Source organism: Pleurodeles waltl, chromosome 9 (assembly GCF_031143425.1).
Source record: "Pleurodeles waltl isolate 20211129_DDA chromosome 9, aPleWal1.hap1.20221129, whole genome shotgun sequence".
Classification (NCBI taxonomy): domain Eukaryota; kingdom Metazoa; phylum Chordata; class Amphibia; order Caudata; family Salamandridae; genus Pleurodeles; species Pleurodeles waltl.
The window spans coordinates 776,632,682-776,649,757 of NC_090448.1; the positions used below are offsets into that span (position 1 = coordinate 776,632,682).

The 17,076-nt window shown below is 45.4% G+C and overlaps 1 protein-coding gene across 2 annotated transcripts in view; it reads left to right on the forward strand.

Annotated features, from left to right (window-relative positions):
• BBS1 (Bardet-Biedl syndrome 1) overlaps nucleotides 1–17,076 on the forward strand; it is a 373,242-nt gene that overhangs the window by 121,778 nt on the left and 234,388 nt on the right. For both annotated transcript variants that reach the window (XM_069207969.1, XM_069207970.1), the window contains 2 exons: nucleotides 1,998–2,156; nucleotides 15,171–15,240. In XM_069207969.1, the coding sequence (XP_069064070.1) occupies nucleotides 1,998–2,156; nucleotides 15,171–15,240 (229 nt within the window). The remainder of the gene's footprint in view (nucleotides 1–1,997; nucleotides 2,157–15,170; nucleotides 15,241–17,076) is intronic.

A 17,076-nucleotide genomic window follows, 5' to 3' on the forward strand; every position in this document is an offset into this window, starting at 1 on the left:
TGCTCACTGCGCCACAGGATTCAAGCTAGCTTGGCTGATGAGGGGTGATACCCCGTAACCGGTCCTATGATGTTTTGTTTCTGGTCCAGGGAGGACCTGGCTTGGCAGTTCGAGCTGAACCGTTCCTGCAGGGAGCAGGGACGGATTTCAGATTGCTGGGTCCAAACTGGAGTGGTGTGGTGGGCAAAAAGGTGTGATGGCTCAAACCCAGATCTTTGTGACTGGGGGTGAATGTTTGCAGTGTTAAGCACTCCGTCCATCAGCTATTCTTTTTGCTTTGGTCAGTCCAGGCATGCTGCAGCTAGAGACGACTGTGGGGACAGCTGTCTGAGGTCCTCAAACATAAACACAGGTACTTGAAATGGTAGTAGCCCCACATGACGTCGAACTCATGTTTGGGTTATGGGGTGTTCAGTTATGGGGTGTTGTGTTGCAGGTGAGCAACACCATCTGTAAGACTGAAGTCATAACTTCACTGTACAGGAGTGGCCCTCATCTTGATCACGGCTGTGAGGACCACAGGAGGTATATTTCTCAGTCACAGCTTCATTGTCGACACACTTAGCACAGCAGTGAGGTTGGTGGCAGTCACACTTCTTGATCCAGCTACATGATCACCTGCAGACCTGTGATTCTGGCCTGGAACCTCAGTACACAAAGACTGGCTTCTCCACTTCCAGGGATCGCAAATCACTTCCTTCGGCCTTCCTTCTTCTGGTTCTCACTGCTTTTGGCTCTCCGTGGACAGTCACACGACCTGTGAAGTTGGCAGTCTCCTACCCTTCCTCCATCAGTAGGAAGATTTCTAGGGGTTGCTTCCAGCAAGGCAAGACTTTGTGATGGTCTCACACCTCTGAAGCTGAATGTCAGTCAAACACCAACTCTGAGTACTCTGTGTAGCATTCCATTTCTTTTTTAAAGAGAACTGAAACACATAGTGAGTCAGTGGCTCCCACTTCTATATAGTAAAAGCAAACAGGTCTGTGCTTTCAGTATTGCTTTATGGTGTGGTTCTTCTCGCAAGTGTTTTTCCAGGATGCCCTCATCAGAGACACAGAAATATGAGCTTTCTGATGTGGCAGTTATCAGCCACATTGAATAATGATCAGTGGAAAGACAAATATCGGGCCTCACCTAAAAGATCTTTTCACCTTCAGCAACAAAGACTACAGCCCCAACATTTACCCCAGCCATCTACCAAATGGTAGTGCAGTGCTACAGGAAGACTAATCAGCACCATCTCTCGGCAAAAAGCCTAATTAAATTTCTAAAGTAGCCTTGTTTCCATTTTCACCACTTCATTGTTTAGGTCTCCTCCTTCTAGCTTTGGGAACATGAGCAACACACTTTCACTGCCTATGAAAACACCTTCATCTCCATCTTGTGCAAGAGGATAAGCCAAGGGCATCTAAACCTGATCCCATTACGTTGGCTTACTCATGCATACTATGCATGCACCATTCAGGACACAAACACATTCAAATTTCATTTGGGATGTTAGCACTAGGGTACCGGTTAGCGATTAGAAGGGAACTGTTGAACGAATGGCCAAGTAGCCTCCACTCCAGTGACACAAATAGACTGATGAGGTCACAAGTAGTGATTCACAAAACCTACTACACCACCACTGCCCTACATGCTGAATCAATCAGGGACAGGAGTCCACTGTCATTGAAGTGAGGGCATGATTGATAGGCCTCACCATGTCACAAAACAGGTCCAGAATTTTACACGTCAATGGACTGTCTTTGACCTCTGTGCACACACTAGATTAGTGTGAGGCTAGGGCCAAAATCAAAACTATAGTACCAGATAATAACAACTGGGTACTCGGGGCAGGGGAACACAACAGTACCCCATGCAGGGGACATTCCTGCCCCAACACCATATCTGTTTATTTTCTCCTCCTTTTGTTGCTCTTCTTGCCCATTTTTTAAATATTCTTATTCTATTTTTCAGGGCTTTATGTATTACCTTAATTTTGCTTTCTGTTTCAGGGCAAGAAGCTCTGGACCGTGCCTCTTACTGCACCAATTATGACCATGAGCCTGATGGACCAGAAGGCACGGGGATTTCAAGCAGTGTTGGTTGGCCTGGCCAACATGGAAGTGCACATGTTCCGGGACAAAAATCTACTGCACATCATCAAGACACAGGTCTGTTTCCTTTCTTATCTGGTCCATCCTTGCCCTATTTGTTCCATCATGGTGGGGTTTTATCATCATCTATGAAGTATTTTGTGAATTTTTCCAGTCACTCAGCTCCTTTGTAACCCAAAATTTGGTAAGGATGGAGCGATTACTGCATTCATTAGTAGACTACTGCCTTTGAGGTTTAAATGTCATGTGGCTGATCTCCCAAAAGACACCTGGTTATGTTATATGTCCAGTGTCTTTCATAAAACGCTCAAGCACCAGCAGGTTTCTTGTTCTAGGGGCCCAACATAACTGTCTGAGAGCTGTGCGATAGCTGTCAAAGAGAGTTGTAGCTCATCTCTGAAAAAGAGAGGGAGAGAATTCCATATAGTGAGAGCGAGGAAAGAAAAGTGTTCCTGTTGAGTACAAAACTTTTAAAATCACGGAATATAATACTGCAGAGGCTGGTTTGGGGGTTCTGCTGATGAAGTAAAGTTGGTGTTATTTCTCAATAAACAAAGGGACACTACCATTGAGCAGTTGATGGACTACCAACTTAGATTTGAAGATCATGGGAGGCCAGTCAGGAGCTGCTAACAGCTGATTAGATTGACTGAGCCAAGAGTGTAGGAGGCTGGACTGGCTTGTAGTGAGTACCAAGGGGTACTTGCACCTTGCACCAGGCCCAGGTATCCCTTATTAGTGTAGAGGGGTGTCTAGCAGCTTAGGCTGATAGAAAAGGTAGCTTAGCAGAGCAGCTTAGGCTAAACTAGGAGACGAGTGAAGCTCCTGCAGTACCACTAGTGTCATATGCACAATATCATAAGAAAACACAATACACAGATATACTAAAAATAAAGGTACTTTATTTTTATGACAATATGCCAAAGTATCTCAGTGAGTACCCTCAGTAGGAGGATAGCAAATATACACAAGATATATGTACACAGTACCAAAATATGCAGTAATAGCAATAGAAAACAGTGCAAACAATGTATAGTCACAATAGAATGCAATGGGAGCACATAGGGATAGGGGCAACACAAACCATATACTCTAGAAGTGGAATGCGAACCACAAATGGACCCCAAACCTATGTGACCTCGTAGAGGGTCGCTGGGACTGTAAGAAAACAGTGAGGGTTAGAGAAATAGCCCACCCCAAGACCCTGAAAAGTGGGTGCAAAGTGCACCTAAGTTCCCCAAAGAGCACAGAAGTCGTGATAGGGGAATCCTGCAAGAAACAACAACACCAGCAATGCAACAACAATGGATTTCCTGACGAGAGTACCTGTGGAACAAGGGGACCAAGTCCAAGAGTCACGATCAAGTCGGGAGTGGGCAGATGCCCAGGAAATGCCAGCTGTGGGTGCAAAGAAGCTGCCACCGGATGGTAGAAGCTGAGGATTCTGCAGGAACGACAAGGACTAGAAACTTCCCCTTTGGAGGATGGATGTCCCACGTCGTGAAGCGTCGTGCAAAAGTGTTTCCGTGCAGAAAGTCCGCAAACAAGCCTTGCTAGCTGCAAGGGTCGCAGTTAGGGTTTTTGGATGCTGCTGTGGCCCAGGAGGGACCAGGATGTCGCCAATTGCGTGAGAAGACAGAGGGGGCGCCCAGCAAGAGAAGGAGCCCACTCAGAAGCAAGCAGCACCCGCAGAAGTGCCGGAACAAGCACTACGAAGTGAAGTGAACCGGAGCTCACCCGAAGTTGCACAAGAGGGTCCCACGAAGCCGGAGGACAACTCAGGAGGTCGTGCAATGCAGGTTAGAGTGCCAGGGACCCAGGCTTGGCTGTGCACAAAGGAAATCCTCGGTGAGTGCACAGGAGCCGGAGTAGCTGCAAAACACACGGTTCCCAGCAATGCAGTCTGGCGTGGGGAGGCAAGGACTTACCTCCACCAAACTTGGACTGAAGAGTCACTGGACTGTGGAAGTCACTTGGACAGAGTTGCTGAGTTCAAGAGACCTCGCTTGTCGTGCTGAGAGGAGACCCAGAGGACCGGTGATGCAGTTCTTTGGTGCCTGCGGTTGCAGGGGGAAGATTCCGTCGACCCACGGGAGATTTCTTCTGAGCTTCTAGTGCAGAGAGGAGGCAGACTACCCCCACAGCATGCACCACCAGGAAAACAGTCGAGAAGGCGGCAGGATCAGCGTTACAAGGTCGCAGTAGTCGTCTTTGCTACTTTGTTGCAGTTTTGCAGGCTTCCAGCGCGGTCAGCAGTCGATTCCTTGGCAGAAGGTGAAGAGAGAGATGCAGAGGAACTCTGATGAGCTCTTGCATTCGTTATCTAAGGAATTCCCCAAAGCAGAGACCCTAAATAGCCAGAAAAGGAGGTTTGGCTACTTAGGAGAGAGGATAGGCTAGCAACACCTGAAGGAGCCTATCAGAAGGAGTCTCTGACATCACCTGCTGGCACTGGCCAATCAGAGCAGTCCAGTGTGCCAGCAGCACCTCTGTTTCCAAGATGGCAGAGGTCTGGAGCACACTGGAGGAGCTCTGGGCACCTCCCAGGGGAGGTGCAGGTCAGGGGAGTGGTCACTCCCCTTTCCTTTGTCCAGTTTCGCGCCAGAGCAGGGCTGAGGGATCCCTGAACCGGTGTAGACTGGCTTATGCAGAAATGGGCACCATCTGTGCCCATGAAAGCATTTCCAGAGGCTGGGGGAGGCTACTCCTCCCCTGCCTTAACACCTTTTTCCAAAGGGAGAGGGTGTAACACCCTCTCTCTGAGGAAGTCCTTTGTTCTGCCTTCCTGGGCCAAGCCTGGCTGGACCCCAGGAGGGCAGAAACCTGTCTGAGGGGTTGGCAGCAGCTGCAGTGAAACCCCTGAAAAGGTAGTTTGGCAGTACCTGGGTCTGTGCTAGAGACCCAGGGAATCATGGGATTGTCTCCCCATTACCAGGATGGCATTGGGGGGGGCAATTCCATGATCTTAGACATGTTACATGGCCATGTTCGGAGTTACCATGGTGAAGCTACACATAGGTAGTGACCTATGTGTAGTGCACGCGTGTAATGGTGTCCCCGCACTCACAAAATCCGGGGAATTGGCCCTGAACAATGTGGGGGCACCTTGGCTAGTGCCAGGGTGCCCACACACTAAGTAACTTAGCACCCAACCTTTACCAGGTAGAGGTTAGACATATAGGTGACTTATAAGTTACTTAAGTGCAGTGTAAAATGGCTGTGAAATAACGTGGACGTTATTTCACTCAGGCTGCAGTGGCAGGCCTGTGTAAGAATTGTCAGAGCTCCCTATGGGTGGCAAAAGAAATGCTGCAGCCCATAGGGATCTCCTGGAACCCCAATACCCTGGGTACCTCAGTACCATATACTAGGGAATTATAAGGGTGTTCCAGTATGCCAATGTAAATTGGTAAAATTGGTCACTAGCCTGTTAGTGACAATTTGGAAAGAAATGAGAGAGCATAACCACTGAGGTTCTGATTAGCAGAGCCTCAGTGAGACAGTTAGTCATAACACAGGTAACACATACAGGGCACACTTATGAGCACTGGGGCCCTGGCTGGCAGGGTCCCAGTGACACATACAACTAAAACAACATATATACAGTGAAATATGGGGGTAACATGCCAGGCAAGATGGTACTTTCCTACAAAGAGGATTTGGCAATCATTGGGTCATTTGACTTTGTAAAACTTAGTGCATAAGGAGAAGATATTGTTGTAATCGCAAGTAAAGGGTAGTCAACACAGGTTCCTGTGGTTGGCAAAGAGGCAGTTATTTTCCATCATGATTCAGAAAAGGTAAAACTCTTCTACGACAGCGAATATTGTGGACTCAGCCAGGTGACACAGAATACATCTGAGTGGTCAGACTAGGACGCCCTTTGTGTTTTACACCTAGATTGCATACAATGGTTTCTGGACTAGAACAAGTGTCCATTTTGCAAGGCCAAAAAAAAAGAAGGGGCAGGGTTGCCTACAGCAACTTTTAGTTTTGCCTTCATTTAGTTTAAGCCTGTGGTTGGTCATCAAGTTTCTCTGAAATAAATATGCCTGTAAAGAAGCAGCTGATGAGCTCAAGCACTCAAGGCGAATGACAAAGTGGGTGCCATCAGTGTACATTTAAAATCAGAATGCGGCAGAGTGGGATGAGTTCAGCCAAAGGCTGAAAGTGTAAATATTGAACAGAGAAGGATACAGTGCATACCCCGTAGAGGACTCCACAGGTAAGAACCTGGACTCTGATGGAGAGAGTGCACACCCCCTAAAGGACTCCACAGAAAAAGGTCTGGACTTGAAAGAGAAGAGGATAATAGTTTGTGAACCGTTAGAGAGAATGGAACACAGCCATGCACATGCTGAGTCGGCAACTCCGGCCACCATAGTGGTCCAAGGGGAGTAGGTAGTCAACATTGCTGAATGATGACTGAAATATCTGAAATAATAAGAATTGCGACCTCATCCGAAAACCACCTCAACCATGAGGTCGTTTGTGATTAGGGTAAAATCCACTTTGAGATTTGTGTAAATCAGTTCGCTCAGAAACAATTGTCAAGGCTCTGCCATCTGGCCCTCTATTCGTTTTTTTTTTTAAATTAAATAACAAAAGGCCCACCCTGTATGTCTCTTTTGAAAGCTAAGTCATCAGTATAACCATAACAGTAGTTCCCTAGGATTTTACATAATATTTTTTTTATCTTGGTCTCAATGTATCCACAGCACTTTTGTGAGTTTTTTTCATGTTGAGCCACTGTTAGTTATTTTCAGTTCCTCAGTTCAAAGGCTTGGTTTTTGTCGACATTTCATCACTTAAGCAATCATCAACAGGTCTTCTCAGGTAAGTAAGGGAGGTATTCATTACACTCCTAGTCGTTATGATAATGTGAACTGAAACTGTAAAAAGCAATAAGCCATCACATTGAACACATCTGTAGGACTGTTGATGTTCAGATTCTTAATGGAGATAGCAACGGTTTGTCCTGAAGATATGTATAGTGATTCAGATGTTGGTATGAGGGAAGTTCTGAAGTAAAAGTATCTTGTACTGGAAGTGAACCGCAATTGGCAAAGAAGTTGTCCTACTAGAGGAGGAGTCAACAGTCGTTACTCTGATGCCCCTTGGAAGAAGCAGTTATTGCAAAGTAAGGCAGTGACTATGCTAATGCCAGTGGTAGGAGACAACCATGTCCGGAAATTAGTACAGTATCAAGCTTCTAATCGTTAGGCGGTTGTTCATTTCTACAGCATGCTTAATGGGTGAGATTCCAAGAGGCATCCTATTTGTACATACTGTTTAGGATGACTGGTAAGGTGTTCTCAAAGGATTATGATGAGAATCACAAGCAGGCTGCAGAAGAACTGAGATGTTAGTTGCCAAGGAGGTAAGGTACTTTAACTCCAACCCATGAGGCTAAGAGACTAGAGCTAAGAGATCAACTCGGGTATTTGATTGGGCAGCATAGCTGTCCAGTCCCAGAAGGGCTCTGTGTCCAGTCCCAGAAGGGCTCTCTTACTCTGCTTGAAAATTATTCTCTCAACTAACCTTTGAATGCTTTTCAGGTGGTAATGCCTATTTAGAGGCAACAACTGAAACAGATATTGGCTTTTATTAACCAGGTAATTCAGCAAAACACAAAGGGCTTCAGTGCCAAAGAGCAATGATGCAGGACACCACTGATCCTGTGTCAACAACGGCATGTTGTGAATGTGAAAATGGGTTACTTTCTGCCTTTTGACAACCTGAACACCGACTGACAATTAACCATAAACCAAAACTTTCCAAGATGGGCTTAATTATTTAGCTTCCTCCCACCATTATGCTTTTAGTCAAGAAAACCACATAAAAAAGAATTCCAATTCAACTGACCCATCAACATTCAGACCTATGTTCTATCTTTTTAACATGCCCAATATTGTTTCCATAAACATAGGTATCTGGCTGGATGAAGGGTGGCAGTACCAATGGCTAAAGAGAGAGGCCCACATGTGTTTTTATTGTGTATTGGATTGGTACAAATTCATCACAGTGAAGAGCACCACCAACTTGTCAACAGCTTTTTAGAGATGGAGTGTCCATTTTAGTCAACCATGCAAGCTTTGTGACTAGCTAAATCTCAAGAGATGGATTGGTGTACACATGTAATTTATCATTTGTATATGAATAGAAAACTAAAAACATCATCATCGATGTAAGTGAAACATTAAGGCTTTTTATTAAATGATTAGGGAATAATAATGACAGTACAGCTTTTTTGGTATTATATGGTAGTATATGAAGCTGTATAATACTAATGATGTTACTATATTTGTTAAGATTATGTGCTAATATTCGAGTATCACTCTTGGTTATAAATATGAGGGTTTGTGTTCTGTTTTGTATCTCTTCTGGTACGTTTAGCTTTGAAAATGTAAATAAAAGTTTTGAAAATGTAAATAAAAAGGTAATAAAGTATACAGTGAAAACAATAAACATTAGAAGACCACTGCTGGTTTCTGTGAAATTTTCATTGTATTCCAGAAGGTTTCTAGGAAGGTTTTCAGGGATAACATGTACACGTGTGCTATTTCTACCAGTCTGAAATACTGCATAGAGAATTTTCAGACAAATGTACATGTTTAACAGCTTTTAATTTCTCAGAGGGATACCGTTTGTTCGAGACGTGTGGCTGTAGATACACATGCTTAGCATAATCCAGCCATCTAGTGTTGGGCGTGGATGTGTGTAAGTTGTTATTCTTATTTTTCTTAGAAGAAAGTCTTTTGAGTCACGAGGTATAGTGACTCCTCTTGCTAGTAATGCGCATGTTCATCGATTCCATTGTTAGAGGTTTTTTCCACAGTTTGGTTTGGACGCGTGCTCCTCTACTGCGGTTCGACACTGTTGTCGGCCATTTCTCTGATACAGTTGGGATTGTTTTTGATCGTGGTTCGATCCCTCTCTTGCTATTTATAACAGTGAAGCCAAAATCGTCCGGGGTTTTCCATTCGGCTGCGGTCTCTTTGGCCTTCGTCCTTCATAGCGTAATTTAGCTTCAGTATCCACTTGGTGATGAAACAGATGCCTTTTAGTTTTTGCCCTTCTTGCCACACCATGTTCCCACTTGTGCTTGTCCCCTGAACAAGTGGCGACAATCTGCGAGGCCTGCAGGTCTTTTAGCTTAAAAAGACACTTGACGATCAATCAGCTAGACAACTTGAAATGTCTCAATACAGTGCTGAAGACACACAGGACCTCTTTTTTTTTTTTGGCAGACCCAGAACTCAAGGTGGAGGCCCATCCATTGGCTGATGATGAAGGAACGGATTACACACAAAGAGAGATCTGGGAGTGTCTCATCCCCATACTACCTCCCTGACACGGAGTGCAAGCAGCTGGGACAGGGACCCGTTTAGGTTGCGAAATAGATTGCCACCTTTAGAGTAAGTGTGACTACAAGGGGCAACTCCCTCCCTTTTCCCAGACCAGGGGCTAATTGCCCTTCCCTTATAGGGCCTTCCTAACTGAGTTTTCCCTCAGGTAGGCCCAGTGTGCATTTTAACGATTTTGCTCACTTTCTAGCTTAGCCAGCCACCCCTGTATATAGGAGGGATCCTAGGCCCTGACGAATGCCCCAGACCAGTTAGGCTATAGGAGAGGGCAGAAACATGTTGGCCATATAGACTTAGACAACACCTTGAACCATTATATTCAAGAGTGTCCCAATTGCTTTTAATCTTACCAACAAACACCGCCATTAAAGGAATAGGATACACTGGTAATTTTAGTTTATATTCTCACTCAACTGGATCCCTGCTTTACCCAGAAAGATATCATTTTAGCACTCCCTCAGAGTTCCTTTAACAACGAGGTTGAGTCTGCCTAGGTGGTATCATCCTACCTGGGAAGGGATAGGTGGTCAAATGATGAAGCATGAAACTGTGTGTGAGACCACCTATTCCATAAGGGGAACACCCCCACCCCTTATAGAGCACACAGCCACCGCCACGCTCGTGATCTGATGACTAGTTGAAAGGGGCAGACTAGCCTGTTCACTAAATTCCCCTTACACGTTGTGTTGTTGATGCTGATGAAGGCAACCTTTCTCCTGATGAGAGTTCTGGGTCCGATATGGAAATGCATGACATCACTCGAGGGCAAACAATGAGTACTGCGCCCCTTCCACTGCCACCCTGTCCATGGCAAATGTCAACAAAAACTCTACTGCCCCAACACCAAAAAATCAAGACTGTGGTTTGGCCAACACTGCCTTTGGGCCATGGTCGGCACTGCCTAGCTGATTTGGGCATGTCCAGTCTCGGCTCAGTGCCGAAAAAAACAGCTTAAACAACAGATCGTCGACCCCCAAGCCCACCACATCAGGTTTGAGTCTGCCTTCGACACCGAAACCTTCAGAGTAGAAACACCATTCCACCTTAATGCCGAGAAAATCGGCGTGGGAGCTGAAAGCGTTGCAACCGAAAATAACATTGGCTAAACCTGCATTGGAGCTGAAAACTCACACAGTTGCCAAACACTCAGTGGAAACAGTGCAACCGACATTTGAAAGACTTCTTAGGAATTGGACTCAATGCAAAAGCACTTAATCATTCACCCAGATACAGGATGTACCCTCACCAGACCACCTCACTCAGGGTCACAACCTGTGAAAAGACAGTTGTCTTTTGGGAGGCTTTGGACCTCCCTCTTTCTCCAAGAATGAAGAAAAAGGAGGATAAGGTAACCAGCCCATTGCACACTAGCCCCTCAACATCCCAACCTGCTGTACCCACCCCAGCACCGTAACTCTAGCCTGTACACCCTATTAAAGAGTCACCTGAGGGTTCATTACACTCCTACACAAGGTTGGAGGACATAAAGACCGATACGCAATCCCACCTCAGGACAATCTGTGGGATTCATGTGACGCAGACCCACCTGTTAATACAGACCCAGATCTATATTCTGCCAAACCTTTCCCCCTTGATGATTCAACAACTTATAATGACTTAATAAGTAGAGCGGCTACATTCCATAAAGTACCTCTACATACCGAGCATCTAGAGGGTGATTATTTTTATTTGAAACCCTCTCCTACAATTAGCACAAATATCTGCCAGTGCTTAAGGGTATTTTGTAGGCATACTCAAGACATTTTCAGCAAATCTGGGCTAGAGTTATCACTCCCAGGGTTGATTTAAAAAAAAATAATACAAACTCTCACCAATTGACCCTACATATATTAAGGGATAACTTACACCTGACTTCCTAGTGGTGGCCAGAGCTTATAATAGGGCAAACTCTCAGACATTTGGTGCCACACCCCCACCAGATAAGGAGAGCAAGAAAGTAGACACTGCAGGTAAGAGAGTGGCTTCACAATCTGTCAAACATTTGAGGTTTGCAAGCTCATTAGTCTCTTATCATGCTACGACAGGGCCCACTGGGAGGATATTCTCCACCATCTTCTCAAAAGCACAAAAAAGGGCATATCAGATTACCTCGGAGGGTAAACGTATGTCAAATACAACTATACATTGTTACCACGATGCAGCGGACACAGCAGCTAGGTGCATTAATTTAAGCCTACTCCTTAGAAGACGTGCCTGGCTAAGGGAGTCAGGCTTTAAGCCTGAAGTTCAACAGAATTTACTAGCTCTCTCCTTTGATGGAGAACATCTTTTGGACCCCAAGTAGACACTATTCTAGAAAAAATTAAAAAGGACAATGAGACGGCTAAGGCTATGGGTGCATTGCAAACACCATCGCAACTTGACTCCTTTTGTTTCTCCTTTTATTGTCGAGGATCCAAAACAAACTCCACTGAAACCTCCACATTATACCATAAAACACATACGCATACATCCTCCCAAAGGGGACATTATGGGCGTTTCATATGGAGGAAACACTACCAAGCCTTGACTTGACGACCATTTGCCTGATCATATTACACCTGTCAGAGGGAGACTACAACAGTTCTTTCCTGCATGGCGGAACATCACCTCTTACCAGTGGGTGTTAAATATTATCCAATATGGTTATTGTCTGGAGCTCACTTCCACATCTCCAAACGTTCCCCCTCACAAACACAGACTCTCAACAGAACAACAGTTGCTCAAAGAGGAACTTCAGGCATTTCTCAAAAAAGGTCACAGAGAACCAGTGCCTGTACACCAACAAGGCACAAGAGTTTATTCACTCTACTTCCATATACCCAAAAAGGACAGGTCCTTAAGGTCAATCTTGGACCTCAGACCGCTAAACCAGTAGACCACTTTCACTTGGCCACTCTTCAAGATGTTGTTCCATTATTCCGACAAGGAGACTTCACGGCAGCACTTGATCTGAAAGACGCCTACTTCCATATTCTTCTTCATCCAGCGCATCTCCGATACCTCAGGTTCATAATAAACAGCAAACATTTCCAGTTCAAGATGCCCTCCTTCGGAGTCACAACTGCCCCAAGTGTTTTCACCAAGTGTCTTGCAATAGTAGCAGCTTCCCTGCACACAAAACATACACGTTTTTACATATTTAGGCGATTGGCTCATCAAAAGTGCCACTCCCCAACCCGATTTTCAACACACTCAAGCTGCCATAAGCCTACTACATCAATTAGGCTTCACTATCAATGCAGTCAAATCCCACCTCAAACCCCTCTAAGTACAACCTTTCCTGGGAGCCATCCCGGACTCACAACGGGTGATAGCTTAACCCAATGCCACCTGGATTCAATTTTTCCATGTGCTCATTCCACAGATCCAGCCTCTCCAGCAGGTAACAGTGAGGATGATGGCTTCATGCAAAGCCATATTACCCATTGCCAGACTCAACATGCGTCTGTTGCATGGGTGCTTAGCAAACCAGTGGACTCAAGCGGAGGGTCAAATCAGACGATCCTGTGTTGGTAGGCCATCAAGCTTGTCACTCTCTGCAGTGGTGGGACACCAACAATCCCCTTAAAGGACAACCGTTCTTAGACCCAATTCCGCAGAGAACCATAGGAACAGACGCCTCCCTCAGTGGTTGGCAAGTGCATTCACAACACCTCGCAGTGCAGGGATGCTGGATGCTCAGCCAGAGACATCTCAATATCAATTACCTTGAGTTGCTAGCTGTTCATATAGTGCTCAAAGCTGTCCTTCCTCACCTGATTGGCAAGGTAGTCCTGATTAAATCAGACCACATGACTGCCATGTATTATCTCCAGAAACGAGGGGTTTGGGGAGATCCGGTCTGCTGTCTCTCTCTAGGCCAGAACATCTGGAGGTTGGCTTTCCGATACATCATTCATCTGTTACCTTCTTGGAACTGACAACATCTTTGCAGATCTCCTCAACAGGAGCCGTCAACAAGTCTACGAGTGGAAATTCTAGCCATAAGTACGCCTCCCATACTTCCAGCATTGGGGTCAGTCACAAATAGACCTCTTCATCACAGCAGAAAACACAAAATGTAAACTTCGCCTCTCGGTTCCCCACCAACAGTCTAAGGGCAAAGCACTGTGGATTAATTGGTTAAGGATATTTGCTTACGGTTTTCCACCCAGCCTTTACATCTATAATGTTACACCTTCAGTAGCCACATATCTGCAACACAGACAACATACATCCTTATTCAGGATCCCAGTTGTTAAAGCCTTCTTGGAAGGTTTTAAACGGGCATTCTTCCTAGGTTGCCACCAGCTCCCACGTGAACTATATTGTATTGACAAGATTAATAGGCCCTCCTTTCGAATCCCTCTGCTCCTGGCCCCTCTAGTTCTTATCCTGGAAAGTATAATTCCTAGTGGCTATCACTTCCCTCAGACATGTTGGTGAGTTCATGCACTAACCTTTAGAAGAATCGTTCATCCAAATACATAGAGATAGGGCGGGATTAAGTACCAGTCCTAATTTATTTCCTAAGGTGGGATCTCAACATCAACTTAGTCAATGTATTGAATTGTCAATATTCTCTACGCAACCTGACTCGGTTGCAGAAAGGACTCTACACACCCTAGATGTTAAACAAGCCCTCGTGTAATATATTGAAAGAACCAAAACATTTGGCTACTTGGTCTACACCATGTTCATTTACAAAACATTACTGCATTGATGTATGGGCCCATCAACAAGCCTATGTCGGGCAGGCCGTTCTACATAGTCTATTCCAAACAACTGCAACCCCCATAGGCTAGCCACCACTTATGGAGGAGGACTGCGTTTCAGTCTGTGCTAAGCATGTGTATCTACAGCCACACATGCCTCAAACAGAAAATAATACTTACGCAGTAAGCATTTGTTTGTGGCATGAAGTGCTGCAGATTTGCATTAGCCCACGCTCCTCCCCGGACACTTGTGGTTGTTGCAGTTACCTTTATAAGTTATCACTCATTCTTTCTGCATGAAAATCGCATTATCCTACACTATACTTCACATTCTATCCTTACCCACCTTGCTTGAAAACAGTCTAACAATGGAGTCGATGATCATAAGCATTGCTAGCAAGAGGAGCAGTCACTATGCCTCACGACTAGCAAGACTTTCTTAGAAGAAAAACAACTTGCAAACATCCGAGCCCAACACTAGATGGTAGGATTATGCTAAGTATGAGACTCTACAGCACTACGTGCAACAAACAAAGGCTTTCTTGGTAAGCAACATTTTCGTTTCCACTGGAAGAAGCCCTTCATTTTCATTCACTTTCATTTTTTGAGGTATTCCTACCCATGATGGCAATGTATGTTTAAGTGTATTCCAGGGAGTAAGCTACCTGCAAGGGCCTCTCAATGCCAACAAATTTTAGAATTTGTCGGTGTTCTGCTACATTTGCAGGTAAGTCTTCACTGGAATGGCAACCAATAGACCTCTAACCCTAAATTTATGAAGGGAGAATTTTCACACTACTGTAGCGTGAGGAAAAAGGTAGCGGATGGGGTATTCCATAAAAAGATAGATGCCTTATAGGATATATGTAACCGTTTCATCAGTCCACCACGCAATTGAAGACCTTGCTTATATAAAATAAGTAGTTTTTTGCTGATTACACACTGCAGTTTCTTGTTGCTCTCTGTGTTTTCCAGGTGTTTCATCTGTAATGTTTTTTTCCTTTCAGGATGTGGTGACCAGCATTTGCTTTGGCAGATATGGGCGAGAGGATAATACCCTGATCATGACCACTAAAGGTACAGGCTTCTACAACTGTCTGTGAAACAGATATCGAAGAACACAGCCTTGTGAGCAGGGAGTAGGAAGGTAGACTTGGTCACAGGAGAAAATATAGCCTGTGGTGGAGCTATCTCACTGGTACGACTTTTACTAAGGTTCTGCTGGAGTTTACTTTTGTAATGTTTATTTCTGCTGTGGCAGGGAGACAGGCACATTTTAGATTTACCAGCGTGTGGCTCACTTATCTTCCATTTGAAATCCATACAAGAGCAAGGAGATGAGGAGAAGGAGGAGCAGCAGTAACTTCAACAATCCAGTGGGGGGAAGGTAATTAGGTTGTACTGGGAAGAGGAAATAGAAGGCATTGAAATGTGGAAGGACATAAGGTAATTGGCCAAACTGATGTAGCAAAAGATTGATAGAAAGGAAAAAGAAGATGAATCAGATGTTCAGATGGTGAGGCAAATGGTTGAATGTGGCAGGAAGTGAGATGAAGGAGGAGGTTAGATATGCAAAGCAAAAGAGCAAATGAAGCAAACAAGCAATGAAGGCACGGGTCTACAACAGGCAGAAGAGGGACAGAACATATTCTCGAGAATGGATGGTAGAGGATGTGTGTTAAGAAAACAGAGAAAGCAGGGAAATGGAACTATGACCATAGCATATATGGCGGAGAATGAAAGTCTTGATAAGAGTGATAGGCTTGATAATTTACAAGAAAACTTAAGACACTAAAGTAGGGCCATGCTACTCCAATCATCTAATATATATATATATATATATGTTCGATGGCATGTGTTGCTGCAGAACCACATGCTGTGCATTATCCTGCCATCTAGTGTTGGGCTCGGAGTGTTACAGGTTGTTTTTCTTCGAAGAAGTCTTTTCGAGTCACGAGACCGAGGGACTCCTCCCTTTCGGCTCCATTGCGCATGGGCGTCGACTCCATCTTAGATTGTTTTCTTCCCGCCATCGGGTTCGGACGTGTTCCTCTTCGCTCCGTATTTCAAATCGGGAAAGTTAGCTAGTTATCGAAAAATTTGACGGTATTGTTTGCGCTCGGTACCGGTTTAGTGTTAGCACATCGACACCGAAAAAAAGAAGCGCTCCGGCGGCCCTTCGGGGCTTTCACTCTTCAGCGGGGCCTGGTCGGCCCGACCGCGTCCATCTCCAAACCTCATGGACCGGACCCCCTTCCGTTTCTGCCCGAATTGCCACGCAAAGTATCCTTATACAGACCAACACTTGGTCTGTAATCTGTGTCTATCACCGGAACACAGGGAGGATACTTGCGAGGCCTGTCGGGCATTTCGATCGAAGAAGACCCTACGCGATCGAAGAGCTAGAAGACTCCAGATGGCGTCGACACCGGCCGAACAGATCGTCGTCGAGGAAGAGGAGATATTCTCCATTCAAGATTCGGACTCGGACGAGTCCGAAAGTGAGCAGCTGAAGACGCAGCAACAAACTGTGAGTAAATCAGCCCCGTCGAAGACTCACTCGAAAATTTTAAAGGCCAAAGGGGATGCCACCGCCAACAGGCCATGGCTTAACCCGATAACACGGTGACCAAACATCGGCACCAAAAAAGGCCTCCCAGCAGCCGAACACATCCGACTCCGGTCGAGATGCCGGCTCCGAACCGTCTCGGCACCGAGAGTTCAACACCCCCAAAGTCAAAAAGGTTTCCTCGGAGCCGAAAAAGAGCGTACCGAAACCTTCGGTGTCGAAACATGCAGCCTCGGAGCCGAAAACAGGCTCCTATACAGAAGAGCACGGCCTTTCCAGCCAAATGCAAGAGCACATATTTGAGCAGGGACTAGGCATGGGAGAGCCAGACCATACCCAAAGGA